The 24157-nt window shown below is 48.1% G+C and overlaps 1 protein-coding gene across 2 annotated transcripts in view; it reads left to right on the forward strand.

Annotated features, from left to right (window-relative positions):
- Positions 1–24157, forward strand: part of Cdh4 (cadherin 4) — a 503129-nt gene that overhangs the window by 378001 nt on the left and 100971 nt on the right. Inside the window, exons 4-5 of one of the 2 annotated variants that reach the window (XM_059262058.1) lie at positions 1021–1026; positions 17505–17675. In XM_059262058.1, the coding sequence (XP_059118041.1) occupies positions 1021–1026; positions 17505–17675 (177 nt within the window). The remainder of the gene's footprint in view (positions 1–1020; positions 1027–17504; positions 17676–24157) is intronic. The other variant, XM_059262057.1, reaches the window with a different exon arrangement.

The raw sequence follows: 24157 nt of genomic DNA on the forward strand, positions 1-24157 counted from the left end.
TTAATAAAGTTGATCATTTCTTACCCAGAATGCTTGAGGCCAGACGGTTTCAGACTTCTTCATATTTTAGAATATTTGCTTAAGATGATAGTGAGGCATCTTAGGGACATAACCCAAGGCTAAACACAGACATTATCTATTTCATCTACATTTTGTACACTTAGCCTGGAGCTGTGTGTACATGTGTGTATGTGTGTGTGTTTACTATGACTTATCATATGAGGTCAGGTGTGGAATTTTCCACTTTGGATGTCATGATGGTGCTCAAAACATTTCAGCTTTTGAATTTTTTGATAACAGATGTTCAACTTTATTATACTTTGACAAGATAAAAAATACTCATTCTAGGGACTGGAGAGATGGCTCCGTGGTTAAAAGCACGTGATGCTCTTGCAGAGGACCCAGGTTCAGTTCCCAGGACCCATATGGTCGCTCATGCCTCCCAGCAACTCTAATTCCTGGGGATCCAACCCCCTCTCTGGCCCTTGCAGGCACTGCACACATACAGTGCACATACGTATTTGCAGGCAAAACACTTATACACCCATAATAAAAACAAATATTTAAAAGTTTAACAAGTAAAACCTTTCTTTAAAAATACTTACTCTAAAGTCTTTGAAAAATCACTGAAAGTCATAAGATTGTGTGTGTGTGTGTGTGTGTGTGTGTGTGTGTGTGTGTCTGTGTCTGTGTCTGTGTGTTCAAAGATAATAAATTCAAGAGAGCAGGAAGGAAAACAGAACAGATGGGCTAATATATTTCTCTTGGAGTAAGATGGTATGCTTACAAATATCTCGGTAATTATAAAAATGAAGACATGTTAACATACAAATAAAAGAAAACATGTTGACAGACTGAATAAGTAAAAACCCTGCTAGGTGCAGCTTGCTAAATACACATCTCGGAAGTGTAAGAATGGAGACAGGTTGAGAGTAAAATCCTGGGGGGAATCTGTGTAAATAACAAGCAGAAGAAAGCTGGAGGAACTCTGTTGACATCAGACAAACAGACTGGGTACAGCCTCAGGTGGGGATAGGTCACAGAGACCAGAGGATACACGAGACCCAGGGTGGCGGTGCACGGATGTGACTTCAAGCAGTTCAAGTTGATGGGAGTAAGGGGAGAGATAACAAGCAAGTGTGCAATTCATTGTAAACGTTAACAAGCATCCATCTGTGAGTACAGACAGACATGCGAACTCCCGTGAGGAAACAGGAGGGGACCACACAATCAGGAAGCTCAGCCTTGTGTGCTAAGGGCCCCCCACTTCTAACTACAGACAGACCAGTTCCAACCTTTAACCCAAAAAGTCTCACCATAGTTGCAAGATTTAAAGTTCAAATAGACATGGGTTGTAAGGTTGTTTGGTTTGTTTGTTTGTTTTTAATGTTAGAGCAATTAAGCTAAAAATCAGTCACAGATAGCTGAAAAATCCCCATACATCTATAAGTCGAGTGGAAGCCTCGTTCTTATCCCTGGGTAGAACAGAACTGAAATGTAAATTAGGGAGTATGTTGACTGAATAAAAAAACTAGTGGGGTACACCCAGGTGAAATGTCTGGGCTTCATGGACCATGGGATAAAGAAACGAAACTGCCTTCTAAGTGCCCGTCCCTAGAAACTGCCAAGAGAGCAGAAAATGAGGCCCAAGTAAAAGAGAAAAATAGCAAAGACAGAGACAGAGAGAACACAGGAAATCAGAAAGTCGTAGAATCAGTGACAAAAACAGGCTCAACAATGATGAAGCTGATCAGACAGACAGACAGACAGACAGAAGCAGCAAACACCCAATTCTAGGATAAAAAGACAGTGCTGACCGGTCACGTGAACACTAGGAAGTTGTGTGAGGGGAGTATGTGCGATTTTTGCCACAAAAGCATTGAGAGTCAATAAACAAAGTTTACCAAAACTAACATGATAAAAAAAAAAAAACCCAGCTCTGATCTCTGTTATTACACTTGATCTTAGCCAAAAGGCAAAGAAACAGCCAAATTTATTATTATAAACAAAATTAAAATCTGTATCAAGGGAATATTTCTACACTGCCAGTAGGTTCTCCCTTAGCTAAGAGGAGAAATTAAGATTGATTCCACATTAACTTATCCAGAGAGTTAAATGAGGTTAGTCCTGTAAACCCATGGACAGCGTGTCCCAAACCAGCAAAATCGTGGCTCAAGCGAACAGGACTCACGTCTGGAACTCAACATGAGTTATTTCCAGGCAGAAAATTATCTTGCCTGACAAAAGCCTTCTCCAAAACCAGCAAAACTATGTCCCAAACCAAAATCCAAAACTTACAGAATGTTCGATAGAAAAGATAATCATGGATCAGTGCTACCTGTAAATCTATATAAACAAAACATTAAACTTTAATCTAGCTGTGTTTACATAGATTGATAAATCACAACTGAATTGTATTTATCCTAAGAATATAAGATTAGCTTAGTCTATGCAGTTCGTAGAAAGATTAAGAGATTGCTTGATCCTCTACATATCAATTACTAAAAGTTAACTTCTGTCCCAGATACTAGGAATTTTTGGGTTATTAGGGGAGACGTGGCCTTACACTGGTTCACAAAGGGATTTACCAACTCAACGGCGGCCATCCAGTCAGCTGTTGAAACAGGGAAAGGGGGCTCCCACCTCGTGCACTGAAAGTCCAAGCTAGTGCAATAAGACAAGAAAAGAAATCAAGATAAATAAGGCTAGCACTGAAATGTAAAACCTGAAGGGGTGACGGGTAAGTCACTGGACTGATGGGGGAGACTAGCTGGATGTGGAGAAATCATGCTGTGTGCACCAACAATGAACTCCAGCAAGTGGATCTCAGTGCTACTCAATAGCTCACAGTATTTATTGGGGCATTTTAAAGGTCTTTTTCTTTTAATTCCTGGGAGACTTCATGTCAAGAGGACATTAATTCTACCTTGTGCCTCTGCTCAGTGAATGGCAGTTGGACCCCAACTGTCTCCAGTCACTGCCAAAGATTCCTTGGGGGACGGAATTGACCTCATTGAAGAACCACAGGACTCAGCAGTTAAAGGAGCTTCAGGAGCAAAGATTCAGAGACAAGAGAGGGCGGAATAATAAGCCCAGAAGAAAATGTTTACATTTTGCTTACATTATTTACATGTGTGTATATATGCGGGGGCACACATGTTGCAGCATACGTGGAGAGGTCGAAGGAGAGTTTGTGGAAGTCCATTCTCTCCTACCGTGAAGATTCCAGGGTGCCAGGCTTGGCAGCAAGTTAGGTGCCTTTACCTGCTCAGGTCCCAGCCTGGACTCCTGAGAGTCGAGAGACTCCAGCATGGAATAAGTCTCAATCTACGACCACCTATGATACATAGTCCATGGAGCGCTGAAGTCCCAAGGCGACTCTCATGGAAAGGGGCATTGAAGTGAATTCCTCAAAGACTGTTGCCCAGGGACCCCCACATACATACATACATACATACATACATACATATATATATAACATATGCATATATATTATATACGTGATTCCAGGAATCAAAACAAGGGCCTTCTCCCATTGAGTCACACCCGAGGTCCCTGTATTTTACATGGTTACACTAGTTCCTATACAACATATTCAAGTTCACCTCCTGACCTGCAATGTTTAAAGACTTCACCTGTGACCTGGAGGGAAAACTGTGCTGTCCCCATTTAATAAGGTAGGAATAATCAAGGAAGACACTGATGTTGACCTCTGGCCTACACACAATCATATATATATATGTGTGTGTGTGTATATATATATGCACATACATGACACATATACATTACACACACTCCACACCTGCACACACATATACTACACACACACATGCAGATGTACCCACTCACACTATATCCACAGATACACACACTACACAGAAATACATAGGCACATACACTACACATATAAACTACACAAACATACACTATACATACATATTGCACATCCAACAGAACACAAATGCACACCTAGAACACACGCATCACACACACATATACTATACACATATACTACATATACACTACACATTTGCACACATAGACTACATACACACTACATGCACACATATGCTACATACATACTACACATACATGCATTGCACACAAGTACACAACACATGGACACACTACATGCATGCTCACATATACATTACACTTGCACAAAGGCATACATGCATATGCAACACACAAGCACACATACACACTTAAAAATACACATGCCGAGGGCTTCCCAGCAGGGCTTGAAGGAAGTGAACTCACATGGAGATGCACCCTAAGCAAGCGTCCTGTTATAGAAGGTTCTGGAGAGGAGAACAGCCGCCTGTAAAGCAGCGTGCACGGAATGATCACGCTCTGGGAAGCGCTCATGGAAAGGGGCCTTGGAGTAAATCCCTCAAGGGCTGTCGCCGGGGATCCCCTAATTTCTCGGTTCTGTTCATTCCATTTCTCTCCCGCGTCCAGCGCCTCCCCATTCATTATTTTAGCGACTCTCCATGGCTCTGGGTAAAACCGACAGCTTCACAGTGAGATGAACCATAAAAATTTGGCAACTTCTCTCCTCCCCCAACCCCCAGCACTATTAAAGGCCGCCTTTCCGTGTGCGGTGGGAGCGCTGCTCAAATCTGGAAGAACGTCCTTTTGTGCAGTCTTGCAGGAAAGCCGATAGCAATTCAATTAGGAAATGCAAATGAGGTCACATATTTCCCAGAGGAGCGATGAGGTGCCCCTGAGGAATCCGAGCGTCGCGGCCTCGCGGTAAATACTGAAGATGAAGCTTCCCTCGCCGTCGTCATCTGCCCGGCTGGTACAGAGCTTGAATGTGGCGATGGGGCCCATGGGTACAGTTTGCCAAAAAGACACTGTTGTTTATGAAACTAATATTGGGCCTTCTAGCACCTCAGCACTTTTGAAGGATCCGCTCACAGGCAGCTGCCAGCTACCGCGGCCTCCAGCTACAAGGGATCAGTTGTGTCTCAGCCTCTAGTGCCGTAGAAGGTGATCCCATTTGAAGATGGATTTTACAATGGGTTAGATCCCTGTAAAAGGGGTGACACTGTAAAAGGGGAGTTTTAGACACAGACACACAGGGAGAACTTTGTCAGGAAGTGAAAACAAGGACAGCATGTGTCTCTACACCCCCAGGATTGCCAAGGACCATCAGTATGCCTGGTAGGCAGGGAGTCAACCTCTCAGCCTCAGCCAGCAATTTGATCTTGGGCTCTGGCCTCCCACTGGGAAAGAATAAACCTTTGTTGGTTTAGGATCCAACAAAGTCCTTGCCAGGCCCATCATCCTAACCCTCAGGCACACCATCCCATCCCTCAGGCCCATCATCCCATCCCTCAGGTCCATCATCCCATCCCTCAAGTCCATCATCCCATCCCTCAGGTCCATCATCCTATCTCTCAGGTCCATCATCCCATCCCTAGGTCCATCATCCCATCCCTCAGGTCCATCATCCCATCCCTCAGGTCCATCATCCCATCCCTCAGGTCCATCATCCCATCCCTCAGGTCCATCATCCCATCCCTAGGTCTACCATCCCATCCCTCAGGTCCATCATCCTATCCCTCAGGTCCATCATCCCATCCCTCAGGTCCATCATCCCATCCCTCAGGTCCATCATCCCATCCCTAGGTCCACCATCCCATCCCTCAGGTCCATCATCCCATCCCTAGGTCCACCATCCCATCCCTCAGGTCCATCATCCTATCCCTCAGGTCCAGTACTCTCTTTCTTCCTAGTCCATTACTCTCTCATTTTGTAGCTCACTGCCACATCCACAGGGTCCATCACCCACTTCCTGTCCCCTCACCTCCCATTGTCACGGTTGATAGTTTCAATCTTGTTTCTGCCACTGAGGCTCCCATGTTGCCCATGAAAAAAATGGAAAGAGGAGTTCTTGTTAAGAATTAGTTCCAGCCGTTCCCAGAGGCCATCAACACAGAGCCCTTGTAGTCCTTCTGGCTGAACAGTGTCCTAAGAAGAGGCTGTGGCCCTTGTAGGCTTCACCCTCTGTGAGTTCTGGCAAGCTGTGAGAACTCTGTCACTGTCCTTGGTGTCTTCCTGAAGAGTAGAGATCTCCATGGTCCTGTGAGCTCAGACCACATCATGACACCACTACTCCACAGGTCTTGGCTCAATGCCTGGGGACTGAGAGATGCATGTGGTCACTGGTTCACATGTCTGTGAATGCCGGCCAGTGTTGCTAAAAAGCCTTATGGGAGACGGACATGGGTAGAACCACAGCCCAAGAGCACCAGGCCCCACTTGGCAGTAGTAAGATCCATCAGTGTCATAGCCCCATATGACCCATGATATAGGGTCACTATACTGTGAGGGGTGTAGGAGATGGACTTGAATGTGTGTCCTCAGCTCCTCCCAGCCACTGCACTGTGACAACCATCCAGCCCCAGCACTGACTGTGGCGCTATCTCCAGGTCAGTGTGAGTCACAAACCACTGAAGTTCAAACTTGGGTGATATTCTCAGAACTGAACAGTGTTATAATCCTTTGCTTCGTAGTGAGTGACAGGCATGACAAGAGGTATGAGGACTTCCTAGGCACCAGGGCCAGTTGACTACAGGGCTCCCAGGTCAATGGTGCATTCTTCTGCCACTTGCCAATCACATCACTGTCATCATGTCAGTTTCTGCAATTGCCATAGACCTGGGAGCAAGGTGACAGCATCAAGAGTCTGCCAAGATGCAGCCATCCTGCTCCTTGCCCGGCCCACAACAGTTTCGGCCTGTCTATAAAGTGAGGATGATGACACCCATCCAGTCACTCTGAAGACACCATGATGCGCAGTGATGGCCCCTGAGTCTGAACTGTGGACCCTGCTGGGCAGAGCGACCTAAGCATCCCACCCAACGATGGCCAGCAAAGGGGTGACAGGCCTAGGGGATGCCCACAGGGAAGGTCAAGGCCCACACAGTGGCCATTGTCTCTCACACTGTTGCTCACTTACGGTTTCTCATTAGAGGCGTGTGTGTGTGTGTGTGTGTGTGTGTGTGTGTGTGTGTGTGTGTGTGTGTCTACATGGATGTGACCTCAGAGAGCCTAGGAAGAACATCCAGGGGAGAAAGGTGAACATCCCTGCCTCACCCTCCAGAGAAGTAAGAATTACAGCCCGTGCCTTCAGGGCGCTCCTTTCTGGTGTGTGAGTGAAAACAGTGTCAGTGTATCTCAGACTGTACATGCACATTTCTCTCCAAGTTGTCCATCCAGGAGTTGATTCCAAGGAAAAATGCTATGTGTCCCTGGAAGATTCTTTGGAAGTGATGAGGAAGTGGTCATGACAAAAAAGATTCCCAACCAGGACAGGTCATCTGTGACCCTAAAACCCACAGTTGTGGGTGCAGAGCCATGTGTCAGGACATGTGGCACCAGGGGGTGGACTCAACAGCTGGGCTCTGTGTGCTGCCTCTGAGGAAAGCTGCCCTTCTCTACACTCCACCCAAGATCCGCAGGAGCCACGGAGGGAAAAAGCAGGACAGATGGCATTTGGTCCCGTGAGCAACTCCAGGAAGGAGTGATGCGTTTTCCCTTAGTTTCCGGACTGAATCTCATTATTTTCTTACAGTGAATGTGGATTTGTAGAGAGGTTTTTTTTCCTTTGTTCTGAGAACTAAAGGGCAATTTTGTTTATGGTGTTTCTAACCATGCATCATTTTCTTAACTCTCTGGAGTACATTGTTCTCACCCCGGGCATTTGATGATGTCTGAACCATTCTGGATGTTGTGATGGGAGGTGTGACTGGTGTTACTTAGGTGTAGGTCAGGGACACCTGCCAGCAGTCTTCACAGTGCTTGGGTGGTGGGATTTCAGCCCACACTATGTGAAATCCCCAGGGTGTTGAGACTCACAGCCCACACTGTCTGCAGTGCCCAGGTGGTGGGACTCACGGCCCACACTGTCTGCAGTGCCCAGGGTGGTGGGACTCACGGCCCACACTGTCTGCAGTGCCCAGGTGGTGGGACTCACGGCCCACACTGTCTGCAGTGCCCAGGGTGGTGGGACTCACGGCCCACACTGTCTGCAGTGCCCAGGTGGTGGGACTCACGGCCCACACTGTCTGCAGTGCCCAGGTGGTGGGACTCACGGCCCACACTGTCTGCAGTGCCCAGGGTGGTGAGACTCACGGCCCACACTATGTGAAATCCCCAGGGTGGTGGGACTCACGGCCCACACTGTCTGCAGGGCCCAGGTGGTGGGACTCAAGGCCCACACTGTCTGCAGTGCCCAGGGTGGTGGGACTCACGGCCCACACTGTCTGCAGTGCCCAGGTGGTGGGACTCACGGCCCACACTATCTGCAGTGCCCAGGGTGGTGAGACTCACGGCCCACACTATGTGAAATCCCCAGGGTGGTGGGACTCACGGCCCACACTGTCTGCAGGGCCCAGGTGGTGGGACTCAAGGCCCACACTGTCTGCAGTGCCCAGGGTGGTGGGACTCACGGCCCACACTGTCTGCAGTGCCCAGGTGGTGGGACTCACGGCCCACACTGTCTGCAGTGCCCAGGTGGTGGGACTCACGGCCCACACTGTCTGCAGTGCCCAGGGTGGTGAGACTCACGGCCCACACTATGTGAAATCCCCAGGGTGGTGGGACTCACGGCCCACACTGTCTGCAGGGCCCAGGTGGTGGGACTCAAGGCCCACACTGTCTGCAGTGCCCAGGGTGGTGGGACTCACGGCCCACACTGTCTGCAGTGCCCAGGTGGTGGGACTCACGGCCCACACTATCTGCAGTGCCCAGGGTGGTGGGACTCACGGCCCACACTGTCTGCAGTGCCCAGGTGGTGGGACTCACGGCCCACACTGTCTGCAGTGCCCAGGTGGTGGGACTCACGGCCCACACTGTCTGCAGTGCCCAGGTGGTGGGACTCAAGGCCCACACTGTCTGCAGTGCCCAGGGTGGTGGGACTCACGGCCCACACTGTCTGCAGTGCCCAGGTGGTGGGACTCACGGCCCACACTGTCTGCAGTGCCCAGGGTGGTGGGACTCACGGCCCACACTGTCTGCAGTGCCCAGGTGGTGGGACTCACGGCCCACACTGTCTGCAGTGCCCAGGTGGTGGGACTCACGGCCCACACTGTCTGCAGTGCCCAGGGTGGTGAGACTCACGGCCCACACTATGTGAAATCCCCAGGGTGGTGGGACTCACGGCCCACACTGTCTGCAGGGCCCAGGTGGTGGGACTCAAGGCCCACACTGTCTGCAGTGCCCAGGGTGGTGGGACTCACGGCCCACACTGTCTGCAGTGCCCAGGTGGTGGGACTCACGGCCCACACTATCTGCAGTGCCCAGGGTGGTGAGACTCACGGCCCACACTATGTGAAATCCCCAGGGTGGTGGGACTCACGGCCCACACTGTCTGCAGGGCCCAGGTGGTGGGACTCAAGGCCCACACTGTCTGCAGTGCCCAGGGTGGTGGGACTCACGGCCCACACTGTCTGCAGTGCCCAGGTGGTGGGACCGAGAGCTGCAGCTTAGGGACACATGAGCTCCAACCCCAGGCCTTCAGCCCTCAGACAGCACCAGATTCCACCACTCTGCGTTATGGTCCTGAGTAAATTAAAAGCTGCCCCAATCAATGCGCTGCGCACACTAGGGAGCTTACACAGAAGGTCTGAGCCCAAACAGTCCTTGCAGATAGAGACCATAACAAAACAATCATAACAAGGCCCACACTGTTCAGAAAGCCTTCCTGTGCACATCATCTCAGTGGAATTTCAGCATCTCTCAGTTTTGCGAATGATCAGAACTAAGTAACATCCGACTTCTGGGGCAAGGACAGCATTCATCGCACACCTGGGCCCTTTTCAGAATGAATTCAGTGTGTGTATAATAGCTCCGTGCTCTGTTTGTGAGTGTGGCTATCTTACTGTTGTTTTATTTTGTGTTTGTTAAATGCCATTTTATTCTGCCTTAGCTGTTCCTTGGCTACTATGGAAACCAGCTAGAAGGCTGCAGATGGAAGCCTAGCTAAATATTTTAAATGTGTATGCTTGCAGACAAGCAAAATGGACCCTTTCCAGAGTCACACTGAAAAGGAATAGCAAAGGAATGAGCTGTACAGAGCTCAATGCTCCTCTAGAAGGGGGAGGAAGGGAGTAAAGGGGGAGGGGAAGGAAAGAGGAGAGGAGAGGCCCAATCATCTAACTACTCTCAGTTAAAAGCAAGGCCAGGCTTGGCAATGGTGGGAAACCCACGTCACTGTCCTTATGGAATTGAAACAAGTTGAATCTAGAGTTCTGGGGAAGCCACAAAATTCAGAGACACAAGACAGAGAAATGGAAGACAGCCACCGATAGATAGATTTACTTGGGGACCATAATATCTCGTCTTCCCCTATTCCAGTGTGGATCTACTTGACTCATTTTGCAGAAATAGTGCTTCATCTTGACCATAGATCCATACCCAGTTAACAACCTCGGAATGCTGGACTTTAAGACATAAAATACTTGTGTGGCCCAGAGTGGCTCCATATTTACCTGTGATTTGGAGGGAGCCAAGCTATTGGGTTATAATCCCAGCAGCACTGTGGGTGCCCAGCTGCATACAGAGCCATGGGTGCTGGGAGCCCAGCTGGGTGCTGGGTGAGAGGATGGAGATGCTAGCTGAGCAGCTGATGACTGCTGGATGCTGGCAGAGGCCAGGGAAGGAGGGAGGAAGGGCTTCGAAGATCCCAGAACCTTCCCTGCCGGGAACACCATCTGCCTGGGGCCACAGCTAGAATCCTTCCCCTCCTACATACAGCCTGATGCATGTAAAATCTTTGCCACTTTGCTCTACTGAGCAGACGGTCCTACACTGAAGGGCCGTGTCTGGCGGTGGAAAAACCCATGCTCTTCTGGCCATAGGAAGTCCACATAACTCTAGCCCCACCCTTCATCCCCCACCACACACACACCTAGAGTTAGGGGTTGCCTGTGACCAGTCCTCAGCCACCATTTAGCAGAGGCTATAAGATGAGGCCATGGAGTTCCTGGGTACTCCCTCTGCCACTCTGCAGCTGTGGAAGCCAAACTCAACTGTCAGGTTAGATGACTGGTGTTTTGTTGTTTTTTTTTTAATTATTATAACTTTGCCTAGTATTTCTATTTTGTGTGTGCATGTGTGTGTTGGTGTATGCATGCCACTGTGTGCACGTGGAGGTCACAGGACAACTTTGTAGAATGAATTCTCTTCTTCAATCCTTACGTGGGTCCTAGGGATCCATCTCAGCTCTCTAGGGTTATGTAGCAAGTGCTTTACCAGCTGAACCATCGTGTTGGCCCCTTAGACACCCTTTCCATGGCTATGACTGTGAGTGCCCAAGGTCATTTCACAGAAGAAATTCTCTGTGATCTCAGGTCTCTGCCATCAATCATGCTCATCACAGCTCTGTCTGCAGATGCTCTCCACCTCTGCTCTCTCTTATTTTATTACTTTTGTAATGTGGATGAAATCCAGGGCCTTGTGTGTGCTAGGAAAGCACTCTACCACAGAGCTACATCCAAGTCCTCTTTTTATACCTTTTCCTTTGTGACAGGAATTCACTAATAGCTCAGGAGGCCACTGAACTTCTAGGCCTCCTGCCTCAGCCTAGCAAGTGGCTGAGATTGTAGGCCTGCGTCACACACTTCCTCCTCTGCCTTTACCATTGCTAGAGGGGAGCCTTGGCTGGGGGTGGTAGGGCTTACATGAGCATAGGTAGGCAAGAGGGCAGATCCCCAGTGTGTCACCATCACCAGTATTTACTACTTCTGATGGAATTTCCTGGCCAGAAGGCCTAGAAGAAAATGAGGCCACAACAATACCCCCACTCCATCTTTGCCCACACACACTCCCTTTATTCTATGCCCAGTTAACTCTTACTATCTGTTTATGCAAATTAGAACTTGGGGCACCTTATGGAAACCATGTGTCAGCATTAGGGGTTTCACAGGGCTGTGCTACCAACCAGCAACTTTCCCCAACAGTCACATGGGTAACAAAAGCTGATGATTGCATCTCACGAGGTGAGGTTGGCAGTGTGACACCTTGACTTAAGAGGCTGTGTCCCAGGGCCCTGTTGTGTGTCCTTTGGAAGCTGATGTGACAGCTTCTATAAGCTGCTTTTATTGAACTCAGGCGTATGTCCTTTTCTCAAAATTGGAAGAAATTTAACGTGTTAAAGAGACATCCAGAACGTTCACCCAAACCCAGTTACTGGGGAGCTGGGAGAGCATCACGGTTGAGATGGGTCACCCATCTCCAAGGTCAGGTCATCCAACAGCCCAGCATTGCAGAGCTGGCATCTGGGAACCCTGAAGCAATCTTGTATTTCCCTTGCTCTAAAATGTGACACCTTCTCTGGGCAACAGTGAGAAATTCTGTCCCTCAGGGGATTTCGCACAAGGGTCCAGGAATCCGCATTAAACCCATTGTCGACTGCCCATTCCTTCCATGGCTGTGGGAGGTGGATAAGGTTGTTCCATCTGGGAACATCTATTTTCTAGGTCTTCTCAGTGTTGCTGTGCCCACACAGCCATTTGTACAGCTGTCCATAGTGCTGTGCTGTACACACTCAGTTAAGAGTCTGCACTGGGAGCATCCCTCCGTGGGAGACACACACCAGCTGCAGGAAACCTGCTATGCCAAGTCCAGAGGCCTAGAATGGGGTCAGCCAGCTCTCTGCACTGCCATTACAAGGAAATTTAGAAAATAATGATCAATATCTACTTGTAAACCAATTCCTGCCCACTGCAAACCAGATCTCTCCTATTGAAAACCAGATCTCTCCCACTGCAAACCAGATCTATCCCACTGCAAACCAGATCTCTCTATTGCAAACCAGATCTCTCCCACTGCAAACCAGATCTCTTTCACTGCAAACCAGATCTCTCCCATTGCAAACCAGATCTCTCCCACTGCAAACCAGATCTCTCCCACTGCAAACCAGATCTCTCTATTGCAAACCAGATCTCTCCCACTGCAAACCAGATCTCTCCCACTGCAAACCAGATCTCTCCCACTGCAAACCAAGATGATGAGAACAGACCCACATACACCTGGGTCTGTTCAGGAGTTTTCATTCCCAGGTGCACTGTGTCACTCACACCTCCCTGTGTGGCGTCCCCTGAGTGTTGTACATTTCACTGACTTTAAAACCCAGGCTCCTGCTTGATTCCTCACAGAAGATGGGCAGGCTGGACAGCAAGGAACCATGAGAAAACATCATTTTCTGCATTATATTCTAACTGTGACACTGGATTAGCTTTAAAATAAAATATGATGAGCAGGGTGTGGCAGCACAGACCTTTAATCCCAGTACTTGGGAGACAGAAGCAAGCAGATCTCTGTGAGTTTGAGACCAGATGGGTTTATGTAGCAAGCTCCAGGCCAGCCAAGGATTCAGACCCTGTCTCAAAAAAAAAGTGATTATTTAAAACCTGCCCCGATCAATGTTGAATTATTCATCTGCCACTTGTGAGTGGAGCCTTCTGGGAAGTGACCCAGCTTCTGGCTAATACAGAGCAGCCCTGGGGACCTCTCTGAGAAGCCTCGGTCAATTACCCTCATGGTCCTGCTCAGAGAACAACTCTTCTTTCAAACAGAGTAAGGCCTGGGCGGGACCGAGCCGGGCTCAGGGACAGGGATGTGGGGCGACTGTTGCTGCAGCCAGGCCTTTCATCTCCGAATACACTGCCAGAGAATTGGAGCCTCCACCATCCCGGGAAAATCCTCAGACCTCCATTATTTGCATGCCTCCCTCTTACCCTTTTAATTCACTTCTCACCTCTTCCCTGAAATGACAACCTATGTGTCCTCAAGCTCAAGCATTTCACCAAGGTCCCCAGAGGGAGAGGGAAGGGAAGGTGCCCTTATTTGAGATGGATCCATGAAGCCTACCAAGAGGGACCCAAGACCAGTTGCTATGACAGGACTGCCAGACCCCCAGCCCAGCCCCTCCCACGATAAAACACACACACAGTCACGAATTTGCACACACACACACACACACACACACACACACACACACACACACACTATGCAGAACAGGGACACACATTCCACCAGTGGATCCTGCCATTGCCCAGCTCATGAGAGCTCAAGATGCCATTTGTCTTTAAAAGGCTACGTCCAGGCAGAAGATCTGGCTTAGTTGTCAAAGCATTTTCCTTGTGCGTGTGAAGACCTGAGGTTAATCTCCAGAAAGAAAGACAGACAGACAAGTGTAGTGGTAAAGCACCTGTGATCCCAGCACTTCGGAGGCAGAAGGCTGGAGGATCACAAGTTCAAGGCCAGCCTGAGCTGCATGAGATCCTAGCTCAAAGAAAGAGAGAAGAGGGAGGGAGGGAGGGAGGAGGAGAGGGCTGAGAGACTCTGACTGAATAGCTGGTGCCTTGGAGACATGTGGTCCTAGGCTGCCTGGTTCCTACACAATCCGTGCCTCATCAGCCCAAAGCCAGGAAACAAGGGTACAGGGCAAGTGGGTCTTAGAACCTGGGACCAAGAAGAGAGGGGAAGGTCTCAATTGCAGTAAACTGCTCACAGACTCCCCTAAGACAGAGAGAGGTGGGGCAGGGCTAGCTACAAGACTTTAGGGCAGTGGTTCTCAACCTTTCTAATGCTGCGACCCTTTAACACAGTTCCTCAGGTTGTGGTGAGCCCAACCATAAAATTATTTAATTCCTAATTCATAACCACAACTTTGCCAGTTATGAATCATAATGTAAATATCTGGCATGTAGGATAGCTGATATGTGACCCCCTGTAGGGGTCACCACCCATAGGTTGAGAACTGCTCTAGGGGAAAGCAGGCCCAGGCTTCTCGGATGCTGCAGGCCTGATTTCTCATCCTCACCCCTCACCTTCCAGCTACCCTAAGGTCCACGGTGGGACCAAGTACCCACAGGGACATGGTGAGGCTTTCTTCTTGAAGTTGTATGTTTGATGGCAGACTGCAGCCACACTGGGTGCGTGCAAGGCTTCAGTTCGGCAGCTGCTACTTTAAGAAAGTTGAGGCCAGCTGAGAAGGAGCAAGAGAGTGAGGAGGAAAACATTAGAGAGCACATCCAGCGACAGACACTCAAGATGCTGAGATGCAGAAACCAGGCAAGGAGCAGCCTGCAGAGGAGTTCGGACATGTGTCCACACGTACACACACCTGCCTGTGTATGTGTGCCTGGTGCACATACACATGCCGAGTGTCACACAGGTGTGATGTTCTCTGCAATGCTTAGTAACAACGATGAAGCGCAGACCTCCCCTTACCCACCACCAGTCACCATCACACAGAAACAGAGAGAAGAGAATCGGCAGGTGTCCACGGTTAAGGAACATGTGCTGGGGAAGTGGAAGCATCATCCAGAACAAGCATATTTCTACATCCACATTCCGGAAGGGCCCGGATGCTCATATGTCTGGGAGAACGTGCCTTTCCCACCAGGCTGGCCGCTAATTGCCTTCGACGGTTTTCTTCCAGAGCGGTGGGTGCTCCTTCCAGGCAGAAGCCTGCGCAGGTCTGGCATTGACTTTCACCAGATTTTGTTATTACATTTGTCTCACAGCTTTAAGACAGTAGCAAATATGTGCAATTTATTTAAACAACACTGGGGAAATTAACGCCGTGCGAGCACTTCCTAAGCAAATGAAGATAAAGCCGGGTTTTTAAAACGGGTGTGTGAGAGGCTCTTGAGTTTCCAGTCTACAATTAGCGGCGTCGGCAGCAGTAACTGCTATGGAGGAGACACCGCTCTGTGAGACTGCCTGGTGGGTTCTGCCTCACCACACGCTTGGAGCACCGAGGACAAGCGGAATTCCCTGCCAGAGACTGTCCAGTGCGGTCACCTCAGTAGATGTGCTCTGAGTGAGGACAGTCTAGCAGGTCCGGTGGCCACAGGGTTATGGTTCCAGCTGTTTCAGGAACAGAGGCATGAAGGTCACAAGTCCAAAACCTGACTGAGCTATAAAGTGAGTTCCTCTCTTGAAATTAGAAGAGGAAGAGGAGGAGGAAGCAGAAAAAGAAAGGAGAGGAGGAGGAGGAGGAGGAGGAGGAGGAGGAGGAGGACAGAGGTCAGGGTTAGAGCACTTGCTTAGCATGCACAAGGCCTGGGTTCATGCCTAATGGTACTTGGAACAGGTGAGCCTGGCATCTGGGACTTGTGAATCCTGCCATGAACATGTGTGTCTGAAAGCCAATGATGTCCTTCACCCAAGGACTCAATAGACAGAGACATCCAGCCTACCCTGGAGCTGGCCAGGCCTGGAACTGAGGAATGGATATTTCTAATAAGCTCTTTAGTGTACAGCTATAGGTGTGGGGCCAGCCTGAAATGCAAGCCCTGTCCTCTCTGGCTCCCAGCAGGTTTAAAAGACAACCCAGGAGCAGGGAGATAAGCCTCAGATTCTGTCTTTCATGGGAATACATATCTCCTCCAACCCACTGCACGCCCCAGCTAAACACAGGCAAAGTGAATGCCACTCCACAGGATTCGGGGCCCCGGAAGTGAGAGCTGGCACTTGGGAGGCTGAGGGAGGGGCATGGCTGTGAGTGCAACTGAGTTCCAAATCAGCTGGGACTACAACATGTAAAGATGTACATCCACAAGCTGGGCAGTGGTGGCGCATGCCTTTAATCCCAGCATTTGGGAGGCAGAGGCAGGCGGATCTCTGTGAGTTCAAGGCCAGCCTGGTCTACAGAGCAAGATCCAGGATAGGCACCAAAACTACACAGAGAAACCCTGTCTCGAAAAACAAAACAAAACAAAACAAAACAAAAAAAAAGATGTCCGTCCACAGAGTGGATGCTCAGGCTGTCTGTACACAGGACTGGCTCTGAGGCTATCTGTCTGTCCATGGGGTTGATAATCCATAGAGGAACTGCTCAGGCTGTCCATGACTTCACCCATGCCTGGAGCTCAGCAAAGGGGACTCCACCAAGCTAGTGAGTCGTGACAGGGAGCACATCACTGGTCTCTTAACCCACTCCATGCTCAGTTTGTTACACAAAACACACAGCCTTAGTCATCCCCCACCAGTAACAGATGTCTCGATCCATGTCGGGGATGAACTCTGCTTTATCTTGTCAGTTTGACAGGTGGAAGGATGTATTAATTTAATTTGCGTTTTTGATTCATAGACAATGTCTACATGTTTATGGATGTTTAGCACTTATTGTGGTATGACCTATCTATGTATGTTCTTTTCTTGTTATGGAAAGAAGTTATTGATTTACAAAAGCTCTTTATATAGGGGCTAGCAACCCTAGGTGAGATTTCTTTTGAATCCTGTTGCTTAGCACAAAGCTGTGGGTTCCACCCCAGCACCAGATGAATTTAAAAATAAGAAACCCCTTAGCTATAGTCCATTAAGGAGCTATACGGACTCCTTTTTGTGGTTTCTACTTCTAACTCCACAACAAAGGACAAGACCTTTGCCTCTTACCCTTCGTCCCCCACTTTTCCATATCAGTAGATATAGGGGTGAACACAGATGCTCCTAACCCAAGCCCAACTCTTCTCCCTCAGAAAGGAAAGACAGTGGCCCTGGACCCCTCTCAGCCCCCGAAGGACACACTGCGGCCCTGGCCCCAGCATCAGAGCTCCAGCGGGCTGAGGAGGCAGAAGCGTGACTGGGTCATCCCGCCCATCAACGTGCCTGAGAACTCCCGTGGGCCCTTCCCCCAGCAGCTCGTCAGGGTAAGTGGGCCCCGGCTGTTCTTAAGGCTGGTCTGGACACTCCAGAACCAGAGCAGATTCTGGGGTGTGGGAAGCACTATCCAGTAGAAAAAATGTGGCAAAATGTGGAGCCAAAGCCACTCTGTGAGGGTGCACTTCTTCCGGGTCAACAGGCCTCTCAGGTTGCAGTGACTCCTCTTCGGGATTATTTGCAGCTCCTTGTCCTGTCTGTGGAAGCTGGTGTGGCTCAAGTAGTGTCCTTTGGCCTCTGACACCTGTCTGTGACCTGACTGTGTTTTCCCCTGTGGGGCACTTACACATCTGTGACGATGGTCATATGATGAGCTACAGGGACATGATCATGGAAAGGTCCTATGAAATGACGGCGCTGGGGCATTGCAAGAGTCTCGGGAGCCCAGAGTATGCAAGAAGAGGCATCTGATCTCAGGCCTGCTCTGTTGCCTGTCCCTTTCCATGTAGACCAGAGTTGTGTGTTTAGTGTGCAGATATCATCAGAGCCCCCAGCTCTTTGTTACTGCTGTCAGCCCCACGGGGTTTCCTAGTATATCCAAGAGTGGCAAGAGATTTATGGTAGAAACCCTGACATTGGTGCGTGCAGCACCCAGGGAAACTTGGTGGCAATGTCCCCTGCCCCTGTGTACACTCTCAGCACAGGCTGGTGTGAGGCTTCCTGGAACAGCCTGTGAGTCAGAGCCTGGAGGGAGCTGTTGCAGGGGGGGACCCCATTGTGGGACCTCAGCTCCTAAGGTCATGCTGATGGCAGCCCTGTGGTCCTCATTCTGTGTGTAAGCCTCAGCCCTTCCCAGTGGTAGCTGCGTCTGGTGATCACTGTGTTGTCATTTACTAAAAGGTTTTCTCTGAGTCTTTCATTTTTAATATAAATCAATTTGTTCTGAAAGGAGTTTCATCCAGCCATGCCTCAACACTGTCACGTGGAAGGTGGCTGTCAACACAGAAAACAGCCCAGAACATCCGCCCTGGGCCTCCGTGGGAACAGCAGTGTATCTGAGAGATGCACCAGAGCACAGCAGACCTTCCTGAGCATCATCAGGTGCAAAGGAAGATAAAAATAGGAAGAGGGAGGTGCCTGAGCCACCCAGCCCAGTCTTTCTCTTCCTCAGAGCTGGCTCACTTTTCTGAGACGGGCCAGTGTACAAATCTCAAAGGCTCTCTAGGACACAGGTGTGAACTGAGCAGGCCCCAGGCAGCATATGAACAGTGGATGTAGCTGTGTGCCTATCAAACCAAATTCTTGAAAATAAGTAGCAAGCAGAACCTAGATTGACAACTCCCAATCAGTCATCCCCAGCCTTCAGGAAGGTCTGCTCTCAGTCATTCTCATGGGCAGTGAGTGAGGAGTGAGTGAGTGAGTGAGTGAGTGAGTGAGTGAGTGAGTGAGTGAATGAGTGAGTGAGTGAGGAGTGAGTGAGTGAGTGAGGAGTGAGTGAGGAGTGAGTGACAGAGGAGCTGAGGACTCTTCTGCTCACATCCAGATTTGTCCAGGAACAGGGAGTGAGGAAGGCTCAGCAGCCTGCAGCATCTCTAAGTCCTTGGTCTTTGTCCTTCACCCCTATGTGTAGACTGACAGGGAAAACCTAACAAGACTATAGATGTCCTTATGGGCAGAGCCGTGCCCCAGAAAGTGCTACCTGTCACCCTGGAGAATCCGCTGTCCTCTGCTGGGCCTAGAGGAAAAGACACTTGGAATGCTTGAGACCCACACGGATGTGTCAGTCAGGGATGGCCAGCCACGGTTGGAGCTGAGGGAACGGCCACTTTGTCCAACCAGCAGAGGCCTGGGTCCACTAACAGCTGGAGACCTTTCTTCTCAAGGCATGACGATTAGGGCTGAGCTCACAGAGTGTCTGAAAGCGCTGCGTGTATGTGGATTTCCCATAGGGCATTTCCTCTCCTGGTCACACAGACATAGGGAAGTGTGGCTGGAAGCAGCGGCCTGCAGCAGAAGCTGCCAGCTGGGCAGTGCCAGCTGGTAAAACTTGAAAGCTGAGTTCCTAACCTGTGAGGAGAATAAAGGAACCATGGTTTGGCTGTACACACAGCACCTGCCTCATATACACAGCCCACGCCATACATGCATGCATACACACATGAACACATAGCAACCCATTTCATATATACACACATGCACACATACAGAAACCTAATTCATAATACTATCCTACTTCCTACATATGTATATACACACACCACCCACTTTGTACACATGTGTATGCACACCAGTCCACTACATGCATCCATGCACTCCCACGCAGTCAGTCCATTTACACAGCCACACCCGCATCGCACTCTCGTTTTCTGTTCCTGACTCTCACAGGGTGCAGACAGCGACTCTGCGGTGTTTTATCCGCAGGAAGCCTGTGAGTTTCCTGTCGGTGTTCCAGGGCAATGCTCCAAAAGCCCACATCAGAGCATGAATGCAGCTTGATGGGCGGGCAGCAGAGCTGGCACACTCAGAGGTTCAGCTGGGATTAGCTAGTTCCGTGCTCATTAAGGCATTTCATTCTGATAAAATATGTTAAATGAAAACGTGGGTGGAAGAAGAGGCAGAATGTTCTTCCCAAACCCCAGTTAATTGCAGGCGTTTTCCTTGGAAGGAAGAGTGTCTCTTCAAAAGTGCCCGCTCTACCACATAGGGGACAGATCACTTCTGCAGCCACGAAAGCCTGGTGAGACTGTGGAGCTAGAAGCCATGCATGTGCACAGTATGAGCTAAGTCACACCAGTCCGTGGTGGAGTGTGGGCTGAGCCACATGAGTCCATGGTGAAATGTGTGCTGAGCCACACAGGTCCATGGCAAAGCATGTGGAGCCATGGTGGAGTGTGACTCCCATCAACTGGGCTGCTGAGCCTTGGAGGCTTATAGCAAAGTGTGGCATGATCTCACTGTTTCCACCCTGTGAAGCTAGCCCATAGTCTTAGTTCAGTGTGCATGAAGAGGGGCAGTGGCCTTGGGGAGACATTACCCATAAGTCCCAGCCATCTTTTATTCTCAGGTGGAGGATGTGTGGTTTATAACAACAACGTGTACTCAGAAGCCATGTGTATGTGCCTGGGTTCCAAGTTTGGCTCTGTTGAGAGGTGGTGGGCTCTTTAAGAGATGGAGGGCAGGGAGACATATTCAAGAGGTGGCCTTTGAAGGGCACAGTGTCACAGGTGACACTAGCATCCTCCATACCACACTGGGCTATGAGTGAACTAAAGGGATTATATCGCTAGCAATCCACGGAACCTGCTTAATGAGCAAAGGAATTTATTTAGGGGTTAACTCACAAGACAGAATAAAGGAATCTGTTGCAGGATCCTGGAAGGATGAGACATGGTCCACCATGGTTCTCTGGTAAGCTCTACACTGGTCTGTACCAGCATCCAAAACCACAAGATAGTGAAGAGAGAGTGTATGTGCATCCTAGGTTGTAGCCGGATGGTTTCTCTGGTCTTGCCCAGCCCCAAGGTCCCACAGCCACTTATAAAATAATCATTCAAAGGCTTATATTAATTATCAATTGCATGGCCTATGGCAGGCTTCTTGCTAGCTAGCTCTTATAACTTGACCCATTTCTATTAATCTATAAGTTGCCACATGGCCATGGCTTACCAATATTTTCACATCTTGCTTCTCCTGGCGGTGCTGGAATCTCTCTCTCCCCTCTGCCTTTCTTCTTCTTGTCTCTCCTGTTGGAATGTACCGCCTAACCTTATTCTGCCTCACCATTGGCCAAACGGCTTTATTTATCAACCAATCAGAGCAACACATATTCACAGAGTACAGAAAGACATCCCACAGCACTTCCCCTTTTCTGTCTAATCAAAAATGAAGGTTTTAACTTTAACATAGTGAAATTATATATAACAAAACAGTTATCAAGCAAGAATTACAGTTATAATATCTAGTCTATTTATATTTGGCAACTTAAAGAAAATATTCTATCTATCCTATATTTGTGAGTCTAAAGTTTTATATCTAATTAATCTTTTATCATAACCAAGGAGAATTATAACTATAACTACCTAGTCTTCAACTACATCAAAGACTCCAGAAAGATATAATATTACCTAAGTAAACAGGAAGAGCATTGTAAGCAACTTCCAAAAATTTAGAATGACAGAGACAGCTGGCTGCCTGGACAGTCATCCAAAGTTCCTCTGCAAACTTGGGGCATCCATCTGCAGCCTACAGACCTAGAGTCTCTCAGTCTCTTTTCTCTATGTCCTGTAGAATGTCTGGCAGTCTCTGCGAAGCAGGAACCTAAAGGACAATTTCACCTTGCAAAGTTCAGTGGTCACCTTCCTATGGGTCCTGCATATCCAGTTTATACAACATATTATCAGCAGTCCAGGCAAGAACAGTTTCTCACCCAAATGGCTATTTTTGTCAAGAAGAAGATAAACTCCATATGGAGTGTCTTCAACACCCATCTTCCTCTTTGAAGTAAATCAGTGCTGCCAGGAGCAGATGTGTTTCACTGTCCAGGAAACGCTAAGTTTTTTATAGTATTTTTATTTTATAATTAACTTAATTTCACATATCAGCCATGGATTTCCCCATCCTCCCTCCTCCCACCCCCAGCCCTCCTCCCCAATCCACCCCCACTCCCACCTCCTCCAAGGCAAGGTCTCCCCTGGGGAGTCAGCCCAGCCTGGCAGACTCAGCCAAATGCCATATTCTGTAGGTCTTTGAAGTATTTGAAGATTACCTACTAATTGAAATATATATGTATACCTAGAAATCTTAACTAACATGACTATATATATGATTATCATGGATGACTAACTATTAATCTGTATTTCTTAATTATACATTACAATTTCAAGTGAGGTGCACAAACATAATACTTTAAACAAGAGTAGAAATATACTTACAGTATAACAAAATTAACTTTAAATTTGTATCAATAAACTAAAATCCATAACAATGTGAAACATTTTAAACAAGTTGTTGCTCTTTAAAAGTAGATTCAATAATCTACCCTTTTATCCTATCATATCTATATCCCCCTTTCTTTTTTAGAAAGAGATTGCATTTATAATCAATCCCCTTTAAATAAAAATAAACATTTATAAACAATATTTTGGCAATTTGGACATAGCTTCTTATATTACTTCCTGCTGGTTGGGGGTGCTGGCAATCTTATGGGGATCCTAAAAATAAGAATTATAGTTAAATCTTGGCTATAGTCTGTGAGGATGGATGGTCTCAGCCAGTTTCTTTGAAGCTGATTTTGGATGTTGGATCATCTGGGCCATGGTATCATTGGAGACCTTTCAGGGGGTCTTGGCTGATCAAACCATATTAACTTGGAAGCAATCCATGGGTTCTCATCTTCTGTGGAAATAAAAGCATAACCTCTTTTCCAAAGCAACATATCCTTAAACACAAATTCTAAAGTCAAGAAGCTATATATATGTTTAACTCAGCAGCCTTTACAATCAAATGTCTTTCTGCAGTTAAAAATCCCAAAGACAATATAATCCACTCTCTGTGTGATTTCCATCTTTATTTTTATATTACTTTTACTGTCTCTTTAAAGACTTTATTTTTTAAAACTATTTCTTTATATAACTTCATACATTCCTTTTTTCTCTCTTCCAAGCCTATGTACATTTTTACACACATTATAAACTGTTTATAATTTTATTCCATCTGAATCTGTCTTATTGTGAATCTATAATCCTTCTCTGACCAGGAGAGATTTTCAACTGTTAATCTGCTTGGCTAGGACCAACAAGGCAATCTTGGCTGCTGATTCCACCTACCTTAGCTTCCCAATATTGCAGAAGTATTCCTACCACCAACTCCAGGAAGCAGTGTGTCTATGTCTCCAAGAAGCAGCATGCTGACCAGAAACCTCTTTAGTTAGTTAGTTAGTTAGTTAGTTAGTTAGTTAGTTAGTTAGTTGTCTGTACTAGCAAAAGCTAAATCCACTAAGCAGTACACTGCATGGCTTGGAGACACCATTGTGTACTGCTGCGGGAATCCGCCATGTTACTCAGCTTATGGCAGCTGGCAGTCAGCTCCATCTCACAGGCAGATGTTGGGAGACGAGTCTGCGCTGCTGCTGGCATGAGACTGTGAGACTAGGAAGCCTAGAATGGCTCTGTTTCTGTGCATTCAGAATCTTTAAGCTTTCTTAGATCTATGTGGATCAATGCCCAATGGTGAGCACTAAATGTAGTTGGAAGGTTTCTTTGGTCCTGCCTGGTCCCCCATGGTCCAGACAAATCTCTCTCATCCATGGTCCTGCAGCCACTCAGACACAAGTAAAAACACCGAGGCTTCTATTATTTATAAACTGTATGGTCTATGGGCAGGCCTCTTGTTAGCTAGCTCTTATATCTTAAATTAACCCATTTCTATTAATCTATATTTTGCCATGTGTTCTGTTGGCATGTTGCTTCTTTGGTGGCGGCTGGCATCTCTCCCAACTCTGCCTTTCTCTTTCCTGCCTCTCTCTTTCAATTTC

This window comes from Peromyscus eremicus, chromosome 4, assembly GCF_949786415.1.
Source record: "Peromyscus eremicus chromosome 4, PerEre_H2_v1, whole genome shotgun sequence".
In the NCBI taxonomy this organism is placed as follows: domain Eukaryota; kingdom Metazoa; phylum Chordata; class Mammalia; order Rodentia; family Cricetidae; genus Peromyscus; species Peromyscus eremicus.